This window comes from Elaeis guineensis, chromosome 8, assembly GCF_000442705.2.
Source record: "Elaeis guineensis isolate ETL-2024a chromosome 8, EG11, whole genome shotgun sequence".
Lineage (NCBI taxonomy): Eukaryota > Viridiplantae > Streptophyta > Magnoliopsida > Arecales > Arecaceae > Elaeis > Elaeis guineensis.
Window position 1 is genome coordinate 94,682,515 of NC_026000.2, and position 22,402 is coordinate 94,704,916.

Consider the following 22,402-nt stretch of genomic DNA (forward strand, 5'->3'; position numbering starts at 1 on the left):
AGATATGTCAGAAATTTATTGAAAAGGTATTCACCTCCTCGATCAGATCGAAGAGTTTTAATACACTTTTCAGTTTGTTTTTCTACCTCATTTTAGAATAGTTTGAACATTTCAAACAACTCTGACTTATGCTTCATTAAATAGACATACCCATACCTCGATAGGTCGTTTGTGAAGTGTTGGGTATAAAATACCCCCAGCCGAAGTTCGTGTCAGGAGTGACCCTCCCGAGATTCTACCGACGTCCGACCTTCGGCGACATCTTTCCGAACCTCTCCGACGGCCGAGCCTCTGCAACATTCCTGTCTTGCCGACGGATAAACACCCACCAATGTCGACCAGATTCTCTACGATGGATGGACTCCATCCAAGTTTCTATGGTGGTCGACCATCTTCTAGACTTTGTCCGAGCTCCTACGGGAGCCGGACTTCTTTTCCGAACTCAGACTGCAGGTAGACTTCGTCCGAGCTCCTACGGGAGCCGAACTTCAGCCCCAAGCTCCTATCGTAGGTGGGCCTCATCCGAATTCTGGGAAGGGCCGGACTCCGAGCCCCCACCTCAAGCGGTCTACTCCGAACATCTACCACAAGCGGTCTGCTCCGAGCTACCACTACAAGCGGTCTGCTCTGAATTTCTACTATGAGCAGTCCATGTCGGATTTCTACTGTAAGCCTCCACCTGAGCTTCTTTTGTGAGCAAACTCCTTCCAAACTTCTATTGCAGGCAGGCTTCGATCGAGCTTCCTCGACAAATGATCCCCATCCGGACTTCTATGGAGACCAGACTCCGATCGAACTTCTGTAGTGGACAGGTTCCAAACGAACTCCTATGACACACGGACTCCAGCAGCCGGACCCCTCCAGCAGATAAACCTCTCCAACGCCATCCGACATCCACTGTCGATCGACCTTCTGTCGAATTCTGCGTGAAACCGAACTTCATCTATGGAAAGCCTCTGATCGAGCTCCTACAGCAAATGACCCTCGCCTGTAGTACTAGCGCCCAAGGCACCCAACGGTGGAGGGCTCGCCAGCAACATCCGAGCTCCTCTCAGATGGAGAGCTACCTCTCACTGTCGGACACCTCAACCGAGCTTCGATCGACAGGCCTGGACTCCCTGACAGGCCACAGTAATGGCCGCGACTCTGCCCAACTTCTGTGACGGATTCCGTGTGGCTCCACCACTCTCTGACAAGTCGCGACAACAGACACTACTCCACTCCCCACGACAAGCTCCACGTGGCTCTGAACAGCCCCTGACGCCACTACTCTCCGCAACAAACTCCTTATGGCCTTGAACGGCCCACTACCAGGCAGTTACAAACGTCGCTATCAGTCTGTTGCATCCTCCGCCTATAAAAGGGGACCCCAGATATGTTATTCTCTAAGCTCTAATCTCTATCTCAAAATCTGCAAAAATTTTTGTTCGAGCACTCCATTCTTGTTGAGGCAGAGAACTGACTTGAGCATCGGAGGGTCTTGCCGGAGCAACCCCAACTCTGGTTTAGACTTCCTTTGCAGGTTCCGACAGCGACCGCGACTCCAGCTTCTCCGACGTCGATGGATCCAACAGGATTGGCGCTAGAGGAAGGGCCGCTGTCTTCGCAGTACCCTTGTTCTTAAAGAAGCACTCAATGGACCGCCTCTGGTCATCTTCTCCAACATCCTCTTCTCCTTTTTCTATTGGATCTTCGCCCAATGCCTCCCTGCAAAGCATCCACCCGACGATCCACGGCCTCCGTGGCCAGATCTCAGGCTCCGGTCTCACCTCCAATTTCCCAGGCTCCTCCTCCTCTGGCAATGATGGTTGGCACGGGCAATTCGACCTACTGGTTCAGCAGGTCAGAGGCCTCACTGAAGCGGTGCAGGCCATGCAGCAGCAGCAACAGCCGCAGGCATCAGTGCGACTGGAGAGAACGTCACCGAAACTCCAAAATCCAACGGTAGGACGGGCCACTTGGGCCAGTCGCCCCGCCTTTCCCGAAAAGATGAATCCGAGGGTGGAGAGCCCTCAGTCAGATCACGATTCTATTCCTGGAAGATCTCTACTTCCATTCTGCTAGAAGACCCTTGAGACCCATAGTCGAGAGGATTTCCTGGATCGAAGGCTCCAGGAGATGAACCAGTGGATCGAAGAACTCCACCATGCTCCCCTCGCTTATGGTGAGGATATTTGTACAGATCCTCCCTTCTCTCAAATGATCATGCAGGAACCGATCCTGCCAAACTTTAAGCTCTCTCAATTTGAAAGCTATGACGGAACTTCGGACCTAGTTGACCACCTGGAGGCCTTCCGGACAATGATGCTACTCCATGGCACGCCAGACGCCATCCTGTGCCGAGCTTTCCCATCCACCTTGAAGGGAGCAGCGAGAAACTGGTACTCAGTGCTGAAGTCAGGTACCATCTTTTCCTTTGATCAGATGAGCCACCAGTTTATGGCTCATTTTGTTAGCAGCCAGCATCCCCGGAGGGGTTCGAAGTCCCACATCAACATCAAGCAGAGGGAGGGGGGTCCATCCGAGCTTACGTCAATCGTTTCAACGTCACCGCGTTAGAGGTCCGAAATTTGGACCAATCGGTCGCGATGGCCACTCTGAAAGGCGGCCTTCAAAAGAACGACCTTCTATTCTCCCTGGAAAAGAAGTACCCCAGGGATTTTGCCAATTTACTGGCTTGGGCCGAAGGATACATCCGAGCAGAAGAAGCCTTCAAGATGAAGGATGAGGAGATCGCGAGAGAGCGGCAGGCAGGCGACTCCAGCAAGCCCGCAGTTGAAAGAGGGCCGAGTGAAGCTCGACCACGTTCTCGGACTCCTCCCAGGCATAAGCACACCTAGACTCCTCCTCGAGCATGCAGGCAGAGAAACCCGGACCGCAGGGTTTGTTGGGGCTCTCCCCCAGGAAGATTCTGCAGCTATGCCCCCCTCAACGCATCGAAAACCCAGATGTTGATGGAGGTCAGGGAGCAGCTCCCAAGACCAGAAAGGATGGGCACACACCCCAGGAAGCACAATCCTAACAAGTTCTACCTCTACCATCGTGACCACGGCCATGACACAGAGGAATGCATTCAACTCTGAGATGAAATCAAGGAGCTCATCAGACGAGGTCAGCTCGACAGATTCATTCGACGTCGGCCTGAGGATAGAGAGGATCGGCCAAGGGCCCTGCCATAACCTGAGCCGCTGAGGAGGAAGAGCAGCCTGGAGATCGGCCTCCAATTGGGATCATCAACTCCATCTCTGGAGGACCTCGACGGGGAGCAAATCTTCTACGACCATGGGATTTGAAAAATCTGTAAATGTATTACTAACGACTTTGCTTTAAATCAAGATTCCTTTCAGATTTGCATATCTTTCCCTTTTGGCATGGACTCGTAACGACAGGGGATAACCCCTTCAGACAACGAAAACAAAGCCATGTTAGGAACAGGAGGAGAACCTTATCCTAACATGGGCAAAGTTAAAGTCGATTATTTTAAGATCGGACTGGGGGAGAGGCCCATATAACGCCCTTATATGCCCCCACAGCCCTGTTAGGGACAGGAGGAGAACCTCACCCTAACATGAGCAAAGTCGAAGGCCCGATTACTTTTAGACCGGATGGGGGGAGAGGCCCTACAATGCCCTTATGTGCCCCCACAGCCCTGTTAGGGACAGGAGGAGAACCTCGCCCTAACATGAGCAAAGTCGAAGGCCCAGTTCTCCTTAGATCGGATGGGGGGAGAGGCCCTGCAACGCCCATATGTACCCCCACAGCCCTGTTAGGGACAGGAGGAGAATCTTGCCCTAACATGAGCAAAGTCGAAGGCCCGATTCTCCTTAGATCGGATGGGGGGAGAGGCCCTGCAACGCCCATATGTGCCCCCACAGCCCTGTTAGGGATAGGAGGAGAACCTCGCCCTAACATGAGCAAAGTTGAAGGCCCGATTCTCCTTAGACCGGATGGGGGAGAGGCCCTGCAACGCCCATATGTGCCCCCACAGCCCTGTTAGGAATAGGAGGAGAACCTCATCCTAACCTTAGTTGAAATTGACTACATCAGGAATAGGAGGAGGACCTCATCCTGACGCCAACTAAGATCCGATCATTCAAGACCAGATAAGAAAAAGAAAACCTTCTTGATGGCCCCTCCGCGCTCCCGTGACCCCGCTAAGAGCAGAGGGAAAACCCTCACTCGAGAAAAAAAAAAGAAAAAAGGAGGAAAGTTAGAAAAGAAAGCGATGAACTACACTAGCGACAAATAAAAAATATGTTACATAAAAGATACAGGGGACTTCGTCTCAGCGAGGATGGAGATTCTTATCAAAAATTCCTAATCTCCAAGAGGGCTCTCAACACAGGCCAAGGATAAGACGGCTTCCTTAAGACGACGAGAAGTTCAGACCCCCGAGCTCGAACTTTGAAAGGAAGTATCAAACTCGAGTGGCCCCAGATAAATCTACGGCCATAAACAAAAAGGACAGGTCAATACGACGACGATTGGGTACCTTCGAATGACATCGATATCGAGCAAGACAAAAATCGAAAGAAGTTCGGCAAACGACAACTCAACACATGAGTAGAAGAGGTAATGAAAAATTTTTTTTTCACTTCATTAGCTAAGTATGCATTACAAAGCCCTTAAGGCCGAAAAAGAAAGATGACAAGAAAAGCAAGCCAATGTGGCGACGGCCAGGAACCTTCAGACAACATTGACATCGAATGAGACAAAGAATGAAAGAAGTCTGGCGGATGACAATTCAACACAACGCACGGACAAGGTAACAAAAAATATCCTTTTCATTTCATTAACAAGGTATACGTTATAGAGCCCAGAAGGCTCAAAAAAAAAAAAATGACAAGAACAGAAAAAGAGGACACATAGAAGGACAGAAGGCAAAAAGAGCCCTAAGGGGGCCCGACTTCTTCCGACTTCGAACTTTCGGCTTCGACCCTCATCAGGGAGTGCCTTAAGCTTTCGACTTTTCTTCTAATTCTTTCTCCCTTATTAGCATCTTCAGATACCTCCGATGAAATCGTTGGCTTTCATTCTCCGCCTCTCGGAGCCTTTTTCTCAGGACCTCAGACTCTGCCTCTGCGTCCTTGACCGCCTGCTGCTCATATACCAGCTGGATCTTCAACTGCTGCAGCTCGATCCTTCCCTCCCCAAGGGTGACGGATAGCTCTTCTATGGTTCCTCTCAGGAATTGGAGTTCGTCAGGATCCCGAACAGGGACGAACTGGACTCCTTCAGATAATTGCCTTTGAAGGTGGGCAACCTCGTCGGTCGCCATCCTGAGCTTCCTCCTGTAGTCGTCCACCTACTTGCACCAGCCGGCCTGGTATGCATTGTAGTCCACCTCGGTGTCCTGGAGCTGTTGCTGAATGTCGGAGAACTTCTTCGACCATTCTCGATCATGGTCGGCCCGAGTCAAAAGCTAGGACGAGCCTCCTTCCAGCTGGCCGATCTTCTCCCGTGCAACCGACAGCTCCGCTCCAAGAGAGCTGATCTTGGAAGCCTGAGCCCAAGATTGATCGCTGGCACACTTCTTATGTTCCTCGAGCTCCTTCTTGAAGTTCATCTTCCTCCGGCTGTAATCCATGATCCCTTTCACGTTGAGGTTCCGAAAGTAGGTGGCCTCCGCAGTGGCCTCTGAGTGGCTCTCCCTCAGCCTGTGAAGTTCGTCCTCCATCTCCCTCAATTTTTTTGTTAAATGACGGACTTTCTTCCTCAGATGTTGGATTGTGGACCTCAGCAGAACTCCTTGTGGCAAAGGAAGCACTTCGGCAGGACACTACCATCAGGAGACAAAAGCGTAAAGACGTGGCTCATTGCAAAAAGCAAAAGAAAAGAGAAGGGAAGTTCCCCATAAGGAGGAGCTCAATTTTATTGATTGAATGTCTCTTAAAGACAAAAGGAAAAAGAAAAATCATAGTGAAAGAAAAATACAAAGTCAGAGGTCTAAGACCTCCGAAGCAGGAGTTGGGAAGCTCGTGTTCTTGGAAGGGGGGCTGCGGTGGCAGCGACAGTAGGAGAGGGCATGGCTTCATCTTCAAATGCCTCATCCAAGAAGTTAAAGTCGAGCTCGAAAAATTTCTTGACCATCTTCTCTTGGTATAGCTCGAATCCTTTGATGAATGCATCTTGGCCGAACTTGACATTCAGGTCCCTCATTTCAGCGGAAGCCTTGAACTCCTCCACCGCTTAGCCCCTGGCCTCCGAGATCAGAATCAAAATCTGCTCCGTCAAATTTGCGACCTCGGCCTCTGCCTTCCTCACCATCTCCTCCGAGGCCTGTTATTCTTTCTCAAGTGCCTCTTGGAGGTTGGCTACCTCAGTACCCTTTTCCTTGAGGCGGGTGGCCTCGGCCCGACAACCTTCCTCCATCTGGATAGCATCCCTCCTCGCCTTGTTCATCGCCTCAATGTTGGTGAGGAGCTGGTGTCCGATCTGCAAGGGCGGTCAGAAGGTCAGAATGAAAGCTGAGAAGTTATTTGAATGAAGGAACGAGGGGAAGGAGGAAAGTGAATCGGCTTACCTCGAGAAAGGACCTCAGAGAGTCCCAAACCCGCTGTTCAGGATCGGCACGAATGATCCTCTGGACGACTTCGGGCACCAACAGGACTTTCAGGCAGAATGAAACTCCCAGAGGGAGAAGGGCGGGTTTAAATAGACCCTGGGATCCGACGTTATAATGATCGTGGATCTCTCCAGGCTGACCCATGTTCGCCACATGTCCCACTCACCACAGCAGGTGGCTAAAAGTGGTTGATAGCTGGCAAGGCCATTACTGCATCATACCTGGGCCAACGCCCCAGCAAAAATTTTGAAAAGTCTCTTCGGATCGCCCTGATTTGAAAAGACCCCAGCACGCGCGCATTAAATGCCAAAATATTTGAGGGCGATCGTGCATAGGATTCAAAGGAGCAACTTCGGCTGTGAAAATTTTTCTATACTTCCTTCATTTGAAACTCAAACTCGAAAGTAGGGGGACTAGTGTTGGGTATAAAATACCCCCCAGCCGAAGTTCGTGTTAGGAGTGACCCTCCCAGGATTCTACCGGCGTCCGACCTTCGGTGATATCTTTTCGAACCTCTCCGGCGGCCGAGCCTCCACAACGTTCCCAAGTCCTACCGACGGATAAACCCCCACCAGTGTCGACCAGATTCTCCATGATGGACGGACTTCATCCAAGTTTCTATGGTGGTTGACCACCTTCTAGACTTCATCCGAGCTCCTATGGGAGCCGGACTTCTTCCCCGAACTCAGACTGCAGGTAGACTTCGTCCGAGCTCCTACGGGAGCCAATCTTTAGCTCCAAGCTCCTATCGCAGGTGGGCCTCATCCGAATTCTGGCAAGGGTAAGACTTCGGGCCCCCACCACAAGCGGTCTACACCGAACTTCTACCACAACCGGTCTGCTTCGAGCTACCACTACAAGCGGTCTGCTCAGAATTTCAACTACGAGCGGTCCACGTCGGATTTCTACTGTAAGCCTCCACCTAAGCTTCTATTGTGAGCGAACTCCTTCCGAACTTCTATTGCAGACAGGCTTCGACCGAGCTTCCTCGACAAATGATCTCCATCCAGACTTCTATGGAGACCGGACTCCGACCAAACTTCTGTAGCGGACAGGTTTCGGATGAACTCCTACGACACACAGACTCCAGCAGTCGGACCCCTCCAGCGGATGAACCTCTCCAGCACCATCCGACATCCACTGCCGGTCGACTTTCTGTCGAATTCTGCATGAAACCGAACTTCGTCTATGGAAAGCCTCTGACCGAGCTCCTACAGCAAATGATCCTCGCCTGCAATACTAGCACCTAAGGCACCCAATAGTGGAGGGCTCGCCAGCAACATCCGAGCTCCTCTCAGATGGAAAGCTACCTCTCTCTGTCGGACACCTCAACCGAGCTTCGATCGACAGGCCTGGACTCCCTGACAGGCCATAGTAATGGCCACAACTCTACCCCACTTCCTGTGATAGATTCCACGCGGCTCCACCACTCTCTGGCAAGTCGCGATAACAGACACTACTCTACTCCCCGCGACAAGCTCCACGTGGCTCTGAACTGCCCCTGACGCCACTACTCTCCACAACAAACTCCTTATGGCCTTGAACGGCCCACTACCAGGCGGTTACAAATGTCGCTATCAGTCTATTGCATCCTCCGCCTATAAAAAGAGAATCCCAGATACGTTATTCTCTAAGCTCTAATCTCTATCTCAAAACTCTACAAAAATTTTCATTCGAGCACTCCATTCTTGTTGAGGCAGAGAACTGACTTGAGCGTCGGAAGGTCTTACCGGAGCACCCCCAACTCTAGTTTAGACTTCCTTTGCAGGTCCCGACGGCGACCGCGACTCCCTCGACTCCAGCTTCTCCGACGTCGATGGATTTTTGCACCAACATAAAGTTATAAAGTAGAAATATCCATCTCTTGCACTTGAGCTCATGGGTCCACATACATCAGAATGTACCAGACCCAAGAGTTCACTGGCTCGCTCACCTTTTTCAGTAAAAGATGACTTGGTCATTTTACCAAGAAGACAGGACTCACAGGTTGAAAATGTTGTGATCCAGGTGGTGTGCCCAAGGCCCAGAGGACCAAGACTAAGGCCAAGGTCCATCATTCATGAGGGCTTCATGTAGGCTCTAGGGCTAGTTGGGTCCTAGGTTGAAAGGCTGTGGGCCTTTCGGGTTCTTGAAGTCTAGGTTATGTGGGCCTCAAGGGACCAACTCTTTATGGGCTAGGTCTAGGCCCTGGATAGGTGAGATTAGATCGAGTCATGGGTGTACATGGGCTTGGGTTAACCTAATCTCCCATAGAGTTGGTCAAGGGAGTTTTGGGTTTGGGTCACTTAACCCTGTGTTTATATATACATGTACTTGTATAGGTTTGATCAAGCCAAGTAATACACAACTCTTTCTCCCAATTATCTCTCTCTCTTCTCCCTCTCTCTCCAACAATTCTACACACCCCAGGAGCAAGAAACCCTAGGGTTTCTTGCCGCCAGGTCCCAAAAAGGTAGGTGAAGCAAAGAGGTGCTAGCTCTCTCCCCCTTTGTGCCGCCTACCAGATCTGCTCTCCCCCTCTTGCAGTCACCCAAGTATCAGGTCCAGGACCTAAAATCTCTTGAGAAGAGGTTGGTACAAGTCCCTCTCAGATCTGGAGTTGATCTGAGGTCGTTTGAGGCACGGGTGAGATCTCCATCAACAGATCTACAGGAAAGGCTGCAGCAGGATAGATATGCAAGGTCTGTCTTCATCTACCTTCTTCCCTATCTAGAATATCCTGATTCAAGATCTACAAATTGAAAGACCTCGATCCAAGCCTGATCTAGTTGGGTACTAGATCTTGGATTTTTTAAAGGTGAGCTTAGAGGCATTCTTCATCTGGAACGAAAGGCTGACGAAGAAGACAGCAACCAGGCTGATTTCGTCAAGTGCCTTTGATCGAGTCCAGAAGTCTCCAGATTTATTCGTTGCTAGTTCTACTACACCCAAGGTCCATTGGAGGAGCCAGGATCATGCTCCAATAGTTGGTATCAGAGCCACGGTGGTGAGGAAGCGGTTCCAAGCATGAGAGTTTGAAGATCCCAAGTGCTGAAAATTTTCAACAAGGTACCATCAAGGTATATTCTACAATTCTTGATTTTATATTGCTTGTTTGGCTTGGATCCAGTCATGGGCAGCAATATGAAGGTCAATTTTGAGAAGTTTGATGGCAAGAAAGATTTTTTCATGTGGAAAATCCGGGTGGAGGATCTTCTGGTGCAAGCAGATCTGGATCAGGCTTTGGATGAGAAGCCTGAGGGAATGACAGATAGATAGTGGGCATCGTTGGAGAAGAAAGCATGCTCGGTGATCAGAGGATGTTTGGTGGATGCGGCATTGTATTCAATGCTGGAAGAAAAGACCCCGAAGGGCCTTTGATCGAAGTTGCACACCATGTATATGGGGAAGAATATGTGCAACAAGCTAATACAGAAGAAGAGGTTGTACAGTCTTCGGATGCAAGAGGGATCTGATGTGATTGGCCACATTCAGAGGTTCGACCAGTTGTGCACGGAGTTGATGAATATTGGGGTGAAGCTGGATGAGGAGGATAAGTCCCTGTTGTTTTTGTGTTCACTGCCAGGATCATATGACTCTTTGGTGACTACACTGCTCTACGGCAAGGAGACTCTAGAATATGAGGACATGGTCTCAGTGCTGAGGTCTAATGAGCAAAGAAAAAAGTTGACCAGAGATTGGGCTCCCCAGGAGGGTTTGGCAGTAGTGGAGAGGACAGGTAGAGGCAGAGGCAGAAGCAAGTCCAGGGGGCGGTCCAAGTCCAGAAAGGGAAAGAAAGAGATGAAATTCTTCTAGTGCAATGAGTTTGGGCACTTCAAGCGAGAATGTCCACTATGGAAGAGCAAGAAGGGAGAAAGAAGTGGCTCAGAATCAGTGAGTGCAGTTGCTGGGCAGCAGGTGGAGGATGATCTACTTGTGGTATCAGATGGTCACAGGCATTACACAGAGGAGTGGACACTAGACTCTGCGTGCTCACATCACTACACACCACACAGGTCTTGGTTTGCGACATACACCAAGACAGATGAGGGATCAGTGACTCTAGGAGACAATCATCCTTGCAAGGTGGCTGGGATAGGGACAGTCAGGGTGAGGATGTTTGATGGGATTATGAGGATATTGACAAATGTAAAACACATTCTGGAGCTGGAAAAGAATCTGGTGTCACTAGGATACTTGGAGCGCAGTGGATACAGCTTCAGCAGTAGGGCTAGAAGCGGAGTACTGAACATCTCCAATGAAGCTATGGTAGTGATGAAAGGCAGGAGGTTGGACAACAACCTCTATCACATGGAGGGATCTGTGGTGATCGGAGAGTCTGATGCAGCAGCTGCAGCACAGGACCAGCAGGGGGCTTACAGGATGTGGCACTACCGCCTAGGCCACATGGGTGACAAGGGGCTGAGGGAGTTGAGCAGGAGAGGACTCATCTCTGATCTGGAGGATGGTGCTACAGGGGAGATCTGTGAGCCTTGCCAGATGGGAAAGTAGAGGAGAGTTCAGTTCAACATCAGTACAACCCGCAGTGCAGCCCCTCTGGAGTTAGTACACACGGATGTGTGGGGACCAGCCCCAGTTTCAGCTAGGAATGGGGCCAGATACTTCATGACCCTGATTGATGATTTCTCAAGAAAACTCTAGATTTACTTCATGAGAGAAAAGTCAGAGGTCTTCACCAAGTTCAAGATCTGGAGAGCTGAGGTGGAGAAGGAGCAGGGGAGGAGCGTGAAGTGTCTGAGGTCAGACAATGGCGGGGAGTACACCAGCAGAGAGTTCCAGGACTACTGTGAGGAGTGTGAGATCAGGAGATACTTCTTAGTTAAGGGGACTCCACAGCAGAATAGGGTGGCCGAGAAGATGAACAGAATACTTCTGGAAAAGGCACAATGCATGAGGCTGCAGGTAGGGCTTCCAAAGGAGTTCTGGGTTGACACAATTGACGCAGCGGGTTACTTGGTCAATTGGTCACCTCACACCAGGTTGGATGGCAGGCTTCCAGAGAAGGTGTGGTCTGGGAGGACAGTTGGGCTGGGCCATCTACGGGTATTTGGGTGCACGGCCTGTGTGCGCATTGGAGCTGGTGAGCGGAGCAAGCTAGACGCCAGATCACGTAAGACGGTGTTTCTAGGCTATCCATGAGGAGTTAAGGGATACAAGCTATGGGATCGCTTGGAAAAGAAGGTCATCATTAGTCAGGATGTGACTTTTGATGAGGAGTCAGTCCTATGGAGGCGAGCAGGCATGGAGGAGCAACAGGAGCAGGAGGAGGTCCAGTAGGGCGCTGCTGGACAGCTTGTCTCTTTAATTTTACCTCTTGCAGGTACTACGGGAGGACGTGACATTCAGGTGAAGAACCTACCTAAGGTGTCTCCACAGGTGGAGAGGACTCGGATGGATGATCGAGGCGGAGAGGTCCAGCAGGAGCAAGCTGGATCGAGGACTGATATCGGTGTTGCCCTACACAAGCCCAAGAGGACCATCAGGCAACCAGACCGATATGGCTTCGAGGAGACACTGTCATATGCCCTGGTGATAGTGAATGGAGACCCATATATGTATCAGGAGGCTATTGAGAGCCAGGATAGAGAGCAGTGGGTCCAGGCGATGTCCGAGGAGATGCAGTCTCTCCACGAGAACCAGACGTGGCGATTGGTGCAGTTGCCACAGGGGAAGAGGCCCATTGGCTGCAAATGGGTCTACAGTCGCAAGGAAGGGCCTTCAGAGTAGGGAGGTATCAGATTCAAGACAAGATTAGTGGCCAAGGGATACTCCCAGAAGGAAGGCATCGACTTCAATGAGATCTTTTCTCCCGTTGTCAGACATACTTCCATCAGAGTGTTGCTGAGCATTGTAGCAGCTCAGGATTTAGAGCTGGAGCAGATGGATGTCAAGAAGGCATTCCTCCATGGGCATTTGGAGGAGAGGATTTACATGGAGCAGCCACCCGATTTCAGGGATCCAGGATCAGAGGAAAAGATTTGTTTATTACAGAAGTCGCTGTACGGGCTAAAGCAGTCGCCGACGCAATGGTACAAGCGGTTCAACTCCTATGTGCGCAGCATTGGACTTTCCAGGTGCGAGTTTGATCCCTGTGTTTATGTTCAGTCTCTTGAGGATGGTTCTAGGGTGTTCCTACTCTTGTATGTGGATGACATGCTTATAGCATGCAAGAGTAGGAAGGTTGTGCAGGATCTGAAGGCATCCTTATCTCAGGAGTTTGAGATGAAGGATTTGGGCCCTGCAAGGAAGATCCTAGGCATGGAGATTTTTAGAGACCGAGCCCGGAGGGTGCTGCATCTATCTCAGGGGGGCTACATACAGAAGGTCTTAGAGAGGTTCGGAATGAAGGGAGCAAAGCCGGTGGAGCTGCCACTTGCCGGTCACTTTAGCCTCTCGAAGACCATGGTGCCACAGACTGAGGTTGAGGCTCAGGAGATGGAGAAGGTTCCTTATGCTTCAGGAGTTGGGAGCTTGATGTATGCGATGGTCTGTTGTAGGCCAGACATCGCTCATGCAGTGAGTCAGGTTAGCAGGTTCATGGCGCAGCCTGGTAGGGAGCATTGGAGAGCTCTGAAGTGGATATTCAGATACCTGGCGGGTTCAGTTGGAGTTGGCATCTACTACGGATAGCGAGGAGGTGCAGTGGGATACTCTGACATGTCCAAGGAGGCTCAGGGGCTGATTGGCGGTTATGTAGATGTAGACTTCGGTGGAGATATGGATACTCGGAGGTCTACGACATGCTTCATCTTTAGCCTGTATGGAGGTCCTATTTCTTGGAGATCGATTCTGTAGCCTATCACGGCCCTATCCACTACAGAGGCGGAGTACATCGGGCTGACAGAAGCAGCTAAGGAGGCAATTGGCTAAAAGATTTGTTGACGGAGATGGGCCTTACTCAGGAGGCCATTAGAGTGCATTGTGATAGCCAGAGTGCACTTCTATTAGCACAGAATTCAGTCTATCATGCAAGGATAAAGCACATCGATATTCAGTATCATCGGATCAGGGAGCTTGTGGAGGATGGCGAGGTGGAGCTGGTAAAGGTACACACCAAGGAGAACCCAGCTGATGCACTTATAAAGGTACTTCCATGGGACAGCTTTCAGAGATGTGTTGAGCTGATGTAGCTGATAGATAGAGTGGAGCTGGTTGAGGCCTTGGGACACCAAGGTGGAGATTGTTGTGATCCAGGTGGTGTGCCCAAGGCCCAGGGGACCAAGGCTAAGGACAAGGTCCATCATTCATGAGGGCTTCATGGAGGCTCTAGGGCTAGTTGGGCCCTAGGTTGAAAGGCTGTGGGCCTTTCGGATTCTTGAGGTTTAGGTTATGTGGGCCTCAAGGGACCAACTCTTTATGGGCTAGGTCTGGGCCTAGAATAGGTGAGATTAGGATGAGTCATGGGTGTTCATGGGATTGGGTTAACCTAATCTCCCATAGAGTTGGTCAAGGGAGTTTTGGGTTTGGGTCACTTGATCTTGCGTTTATATATACATGTACTTGTATAGGTTTGATCAAGCCAAGTAATACACAACTCTTTCTCCCAAGTCTCTCTCTCTCTTCTTCCTCTCTCTCCAGCAATTCTCCATGCCCCAAGAGCAAGAAACCCTAGGGTTTCTTGCCACCAGGTCCCAAAAAAGCAGGTGAAGCAAGGAGGCGCTAGCTCTCTCCCCCTTTGTGCCGCCTACCAGATCTTGTCTCCCCCTCTTGCAACCACCCAAGCATCAGGTCTAGGACCTAGAATCTCTTGAGAAGAGGTTGGTACAAGTCCCTCTCAGATCTGGAGTTGATCTGAGGTCGTTTGAGGCATGGGTGAGATCTCCATCAACAGATCTACAGGAAATGCTGCAGCAGGACAGATCTGTAAGGTTTGTCTCCATCTACCTTCTTTCCTATCTAGAATGCCCTGATTTAAGATCTATAAATTGGAAGACCTCAGTCCAGGCCTGATCTGGTTGGGTACCAGATCTTGAATTTTTTAGAGGTGATCTTAGAGGCGTCTTCATCTAGAATGAAAGGCTGACGAAGAAGACAGCAACCAGGCTGATTTCGTCAAGTGCCTTTGATTGAGTCCAGAAGTCTCCAAATTTGTTTGTTGCTGGTTCCGCTGCACCCAAGGTCCATGGGAGGAGCCAGGATCATGCTCCAATAGAAATGATTCACAATCACCTACTTCAAGAATTTTTCTTGAGCCAACTTGTTTATCCTGTTCTTATTGATATGACCTAGCCTACAGTGCCAAAGATAGACTTCTGACATATTATCTATTCTAGGGTATTTACCGGAGTTTGATCCACATTAACAGGTTGTGATAGAAAGTAAATTCTATTATAAAGTTATCTAATAAACATTATAACACCATTCAAAATGATATTGCAAACATTTCTTTTTATTAAAAATTGATAACCGTTCATGGCCAAAAGGCCTACAGAAATAATATTTAATAAAAAGCTTGGACAATAGTGACATTCACTCAAAATTATATTTCGAGAATTGATTACAAGGTTCATGATTCCTAATGCTAGAACTAGAACTTTGCTTCCATCTCCAACGTTCAAGAATCTCTCACCTTCATCAAATCTCCTACTGACCTGCAGACCTTGCATCGAATTGCAAATATGATAAGGGCTTCCGGTATCCAATACCCAGGCAGTAGTATCACAAATAAAAAAGTTGCAAGGTATTATCATATAAGTACCTTGCTTCTTCTTTGGCCTATTTGGGTCTAGTGAGGCAATGTATAGAGGACAGTTCCTCTTCCAGTGCCCCTGCTTCTTGCAAAAGAAGCACTCCGTCTGGCTCTGGTCGGGCTTGCGCTTCTTGGTCTGACCTTGTGCAGACGTCCCAGCATGCAGCTACACCTTCTTATTCTTCTTCTTATTCTTTTTCCCTTTCTTAAAGGGTCAACGACCAGAAGAAGATCCTCCCACAACATTCACTGACTCCTTATGGAGCTGGTGATCCTCCTTAAAGTTCTGCAGCAACCCCAACAAGCCGTGGTAGTTCACTGCAGGCTTTGTCATTCGAAAATGAGTAAGGGAAGGAAGGACTTGGACAGAGAATTAAAGATCGCATCCTTATCGAGCTACTCGTGCAGGGAAAAACCCAGTTTACTTAGGTGCTCAATCATTTCGATCATGTACAGTACATGATCAGTGACTGAGGCTCCATCCCTCATCCGAGCATTGAAAATGGCACAACTAGTTTTGTGCCTTTCAACATCGTCAGGCGTGCCAAAAGAGTCATTCAATATTTGAAGCATCTCCTATGGCTGGGCATTCTCGAACCTACGGCTGAACTCATCATTCATTGTCGCCAGCATTATGCACCGGATGTTGGTGCGATCGTTGAGCCACTTCTGGTAAGTGTCTCAGACCGTCCCTCTAGCATTCAGGGCTGGCTCCTCAGGTGTCGGATCCGTTACTACATAAAGGATCCGCTCATGCTCAAGGATGATTTTTAATTTTGATACCAGCTATCAAAATTAGGTCCCATGAGCTTGTCATTATCTAATAATGATCGGAGCGACAGGGTAGTGGCCATAGCTGTATAAAGGAAAATCAGACCTATATTAGTACATAAATTATTAATACTAAAAATTTGGACTTTAGTCTAAAGTTTCTCCTAGTATTTTTACGAATTGGTAGCCTCAACCTCCAATTTGAGGAATTACTTTAATTCCTTAGTGGGTACTAGAATCCACACAGACTACACATGAGTCCAACTTTGGTTGGTCAACCCATGTGCATCTATGGATAGGTTCATAACCAATTATTTCTCTAAACAACTTCTAGTAATTAATTTTGCCCCAGAACCTAATCAGTAGGCTTTGGCCTCCACTGAAAAAATCTGGTTAGGTCCAACCATCAACATGATTTGATTTAGTGAATCGGACCAATAAATGATCAAGCCCGACTTTGGTCGGCCAACCTAACCACCATCAGAAAGACTCAAACCAAATTATCATACTATGAATGATAATTTCATTAGTCAATAAGCACCAGGCCTTTGGGCCTCCAATGATTATTAAACTAATGGACTCATTATCACTCACTTAATGGGAGGCTATGACTTAGTTATCAATATAACTTAATCATTTTTAGGACCTAATAATTTTTGAGGATTTTATTAAAGAATCAAAGAGAAGAAAATATCCAGCCAATTTTAATCCTCCCACTGACTTCACCAAGTCAGATTAAAAAGGATTTACTTAAAGCTGGCATTAGGAGCACCTAAATTAGTCAAACTGATTTACCTAATGACATGGGTGAGCCCTAATCACCAAGTGATCTAATCAAAACCTAATTCACCAGGTTGGCTAGGTAAGTGAGATCAGTGGTGGGGATAAGCCATTAACTCGTCAGAGATCAAATCACTGCGAGTAGCTCCCGCTTAAAAACCACTGGTCAAATTGCCAAACTTACCTTAGACACCAACTGGTTCATTAGTTTTAATTTGATCAACTTAGTAAATAGGGTTCCACCACGTAGCCATGAATTAAGTCCATCTTGGTCTAGTTAAAGACATGGACCCATTCAACTACAACTATTGGAGTTGAGTCTAGAGTATCCTTGACCTAGTCTAATTCAACTTTTGATTAGATTTGATGAATTACTCTAATTTAGTCCATTTCTTTAAGCTAACCTTAGGTCTAACCCAATTATGGACCTAATCCATCTAACCCATTGACCCACAAGTTTATGCAATTGTCTTAGGTCTTAATTCATAATTCTAGACCTACTAGACAATACTTAATTCTTTTAATTAAGTATTTGAGCTAATGGGTCAGGGTTTGGTATTTCGAAAATAATTTTTAAATTTGAAAAGTTTTATTTTTTGTTCACCAAATATGTTGACTCATTACACAAATAGATCAGCACATTTCATAAATAGCAATCCTATTGCTAATTACATAACAAAAAATAACTCAATCAAAATAAATCATGAAAATACATTTCGCTACTTCATCTGCATGGGATATAATTGCATCGACACCCCTAATGCCATAGGAGACCCCATCGAATAGGAAGAGAGGGCCTTTAAATCCTATTTTTCTCCTATGACCGGACGGTCATGGCAACCAACCCAATTCGATTACTTGCTACTTGGATCAAGTATATCTAAATATACCAATTTCAAAATTTAAATTTTAAATTTTAAATTTCAAATTTTAAATTTTGAATTTCAAATTTCAAACAAATTTCAAATTTCAAATTTCAAATTTCAAATTTTAAATTTTAAATTTTAAATTTTAAATTTCAACCAAATTTCAAATTTTAAATTTTTGAATTTCAAATTTTTGAATTTTAAATTTTGAATTTCAAATTTCAAAATTCAAATCTCAAATTTTGAATTTCAAATTTTTGAATTTTGAATTTCGAACAACTTTCAAAATTCAAATTTCAAATTTTAAATTTCAAATTTTAAATTTAAACTTTAGATTACAACTTAATCTACGCATGCAAATATATATATCATATCTAAGAACCTGTTCTGATACCATTTGTGGAGAAATTCTGTGCAGGGGTAAAATGATAATTTTAAAACTTTTTCAAAATCACTATTTTACAGTGAAAATTTTTAGTTAATCTAATTAATTAATAAGAATTTACCTTACACTAGGATCTAAATATGATATATAGCATGCATGCATTTAAATTTGAAATTCGAATTTGAACAGTAAACACTTTACTGTAATGTGTTCAGAACACAATACCTTTGTGCGGGTAGTAGATTGCCGCAATCTGATCATCATCGAGAGAGTTTGATCGATGTGATATAGCCACACAGCATGTTTGGCCTCTGTGGATCATCCACACGAAGCTTCCAGTCTGATCGACTCCTCACGAGTGCTAGCTCGTTGTAGAGCCCTTTCGACGGTCGATGCTGATCAAACTCCTTCGATCGATATCTGTCGATTTTTTGGATGCTCTGGATCATCAGTAGATATGCTTGATAGGATGTTGAAGATCTTCCTAAAATTTGGTGGGCTCACGACACTCGTAGCTCACCTTCTCACTTCCCAAACTCCAGGCTGAAACCCTGAAGAACTCACTGAAACCTTGCGCACACTTTTTCTTTCTTTTCTTTTTTTTTCTCTCGGAAGGATATAGACCTTCACCTTGCACACAAGGATTCCTCACGCCCATATTTTTTCTCCAAAATTTTTCTTGCACACGCCCCACTCTTCTCCTCCTTTTAAAACAACAACCAAGGTCTTATCCATGTGAGAGGATAAAGATGAGTAATTGCACATTTGAATTCAAATCAAATTTTGAATTCAAATGGAAACTAATTTATCCCTATTCACTAAGGGCGTGAGAAGAGGAGGGCGTGGCATAATTTGTGCATGAGTGATTTCATGAGAAATATTTTCTCATGTAATAAATGGGGCGCTAAAAGAGGATAAGGTCAAGGTGCTAAGATTGGTTGCTCATTCAAATTCAAACTTTGTTTTGAATTTGAATGGCCAACCAATTATTCTTATCCACTCATTTGGCACATTAAAGTCGGGTGTGAGGAGGGCTTTGTGTGAAGAAAAATTCATGAGAACTTCCTTCTCGTGAATTCAAATGGGGGCAGTGGAAGTGAGGTGGCACAGGGAGAATGGGTCAAGGTGGTTTCATTATTTAAACCAACCTAATTGAACCAAATAAGTTAGGCCCAATTAGAATAATTTAAACCCAACTAAATTAGGTTTAATTAGGCTCAATAAAATCTTAATCAAATCAAGAATTGATTAAGCCCAACTCCTGATCAAATCAGGGACCAAACCATCTCGACGATTAGGTCAACTCTTAACCTAATCGGGTCAAACCCAACTGAATCCAATTCAATTAGACTTGATCCAAAAATAATTACTCAATCAAATTGAGTTAATTAGTGATCAAATCACTAGGTAAACCTCTCATAAATATTGAGTCTAAATCTGATGGGTAATCGGGCATCAGAATTCATCGATATGTAACCCTGATCGAAGAGTCCCAAACCAGTGGGACTCTTGACCCCGATACACAAAATGTGTGGGACTCATGATCAGAGAATCTTGATTCTCGATCATAGAGTCCCAGACATGTAGGACTCATAGTCTACGAGCATTAGGACTCTTCATCAGCCATCAGATCAGATAGGAACTCTAATGTGTGTGACCCCGCAGGTTCGAACCTAAGCCGGTAGCACAGGAACCAATTTCTGTACTAATCGAAGTTACCATCTAGCAGTGATATCCGATGATCGGATAGATCAAATAGTCATAATCGCAACACTCAGAACCTACTTGAATATGGTTACTGTATAATTCATCCTTTTGACCTCTGTGTTTAGGATGACTCAGGGTTAAACTGTCAACCTTGATTGGATCATCCGAATCGTGCTCAACTCAAACAGTCCTGTGACTCCTCACAAAGACTACCCTGGCCAAGATTTTGCTAAATTGAAACACAACTGTACACAGCTCCTGAATTGGAGTGGTCAATCCCATCTTGACACACGTACCGACAAGTCAAGTACTTGACTACACCCAGCAGCCTTCTGTCACTGAATTAGAAATTCAGGTAGTCCAGTGCCTAAGTGCAGTGAGTTGCTTGCAAGTCACCGTGACGGTCTCAGGTCGGAGGGACATTTATACCCATATTCCATCAGAGCAAATCTTGACAGCAGAAATAGCTCCAGAGTTGGTCACGTTCATTGCAGATGTACCCTTACATCTCACCTGTATGCCATACCAGTGTCTCCACACTCATTGGTTAAGAGGACAACCAACCTATATGGCACACAACGACCTATGCTTCATAAATATTGTCATCCTTGGTAACAACATATCATTTGGTCGCGAATAGATTTAAGGACTAAACAATAAATCTTCCTTTGTCGAGTCTAAATAGTCCTAAGGACTTCACCACAACATAAGAGTTCATTAGAAGATAAAATATTTTGTGATAAAAAATACCAAAATAATTTTTATTAATTCATAATTCATGTACATATACAAAAATGAGCACAACCATCAACAGACTGACGATTGACTTTGGGACACTATTCCCAACACTCTCAACATAAACCTTGTCTCTAAAAACACTCATAGCCTTATGGATATCATAACAAATTATAATATTTTGTGGTTAAGTCAGATCCTTCATTTTCATATAGTCATATCTGAAAAATATTGCCCTCGTAGATATCACAACAAAGTAGCATATCCAAAATATACCGTAAAGCATCTAATATGCATCAAGACAAACCCACATCAATCCTCATAGCAAGCCTTATGGATATCACAACAAACCTACTATGGTTTTTGATAGGATATTGACTAGGCATGAAGAAAGGCATATGCAGTGTTCAAAATACTGAGCTACCATCATTCAAGATTCGAACTAATCCAATTGATCAGAAAAGTGTTAAGATTAGTGGAGATCTCCCCGTTGCTTTTTTTAGATACCAATAAAATTGGCCAGGCCAGTAACGGAATCAATTAAATAACCACCATACTTGAAACACTCCTTAGACACCAATTAATTAATCGATTCAAGAAAATAGGTCAGCTACTAGTTCATACACTATGACTTAATATAATTTTTATGAGGGCTTTAATGGTCTCAAACATATCTTAAATCAATCAATCACAATGATGCACAAATATAGTTGTATCTTAAAAATCATAACAACTAAATATAGCATCCAGTCATACCTCTAAGATATGAAAAATATAATTATACAATATGACTATAACTACCATTTTAAGCATATCATATATGCATGAAGTTCTAATAACATGCATGAATATAAAATATTCTTTTTACAGTTCTTCTTCTTGGGACATCACAGTGGCACCCCTACACGCCATAAGAGTACCCTATTGAATAGGAAGAGAGGGTCTCTGAACCCTACTTACTCTTATGACCTGACGGTCTGGTGATGAACCTCAATTAGAGTACTAAGCTACTAAAAAAATTTTATATATACATCATACATTTTATATTTAAAACATATTCCTAAGACCTATTAGGGTTTGGATGTTCAATCAGGTTCAACCCTTGAACCGACTTGAACCAAACTAAAATCCCATGCCTGATCACAATCAAGATTATAATTTAACCTTTGATTATATAGATCAAGGTAGGCTCTGATACCACTATTGGATTTTGATAGTGCAGCAGAAGGATTAGGTGTTTAAAGTTTTTATTAAAAACACCCGATGCACCGAAAACCCTAATGCCCAGAAACTCTTGACTGTATCATCAAAGTATAATAAAATAAATTTAGATCAAAAGAATACCTATAGTGCTAATCTTAATTTTTATAAGATATCCAAGTGTCCACTCTCCAACGGTGATCCACACAAAAATTGAACCAAGGACAGTGCTCCTTCTTCACCTTGCTTCAAGAGTTCTAGCTCCTAGAACTCAACCAGCCACCAATCGATCAGATCTTCCTCCATACCTATATTTGAACCTTTCTGAACCATCCATTAGACTTGACCATCTTTTTCTAGACCTCTTAAACCCTTACAGCTATTAGGATTAGGCTTGTCTTAAAAGAACAAGCCTTGTCCTAAAATCTAGAGTTGTAAGAGAGGGAGAGAGGGAGTGGATAGGGGATGTAAGAATTGAATGATCACCCCATCTGCTATCCTCTATTTATAGCACTAGATGGGGTGCTAACAAGCCATCACCAAATGACACATTATTTGGATAAGAGTTCATATGTGAGAAGGACTCTTCATCGAAGAGACGTGCAAGCACCTTCTCCCTGTCACGCGCATGCATGCCCAGAATAGGGTGTGAAAAGCAACCTTTCTTAATCTGATAATTTTTTAAATTTTTATCACATGATCAA

General features: G+C 45.7%; 1 protein-coding gene and 1 long non-coding RNA gene across 2 annotated transcripts in view; both read right to left on the reverse strand.

Moving 5' to 3' along the window:
• The window catches only part of LOC140851123 (uncharacterized), a 189,777-nt gene that overhangs the window by 127,203 nt on the left and 40,172 nt on the right, over nucleotides 1-22,402 (reverse strand). The window lies entirely within an intron of this gene.
• LOC140851100 (uncharacterized) lies at nucleotides 6,283-6,709 on the reverse strand. The gene is made up of 2 exons (XM_073242588.1): nucleotides 6,524-6,709; nucleotides 6,283-6,435 (listed from the first exon to the last, which is right to left on the reverse strand). Exons 1-2 carry the CDS (start codon nucleotides 6,707-6,709, stop codon nucleotides 6,283-6,285), a joined length of 339 nt encoding a protein of 112 aa, XP_073098689.1.

Excerpts from the sequence above, each read along its gene's own strand:
- LOC140851100 (XM_073242588.1), bottom strand. The coding sequence starts at position 6,709 with ATGGGTCAGCCTGGAGAGATCCACGATCATTATAACGTCGGATCCCAG. Across the intron at positions 6,436-6,523 it reads CTCTGAGGTCCTTTCTCGAG|ATCGGACACCAGCTCCTCAC; the intron begins GTAAGCCGATTC and ends CCGCCCTTGCAG.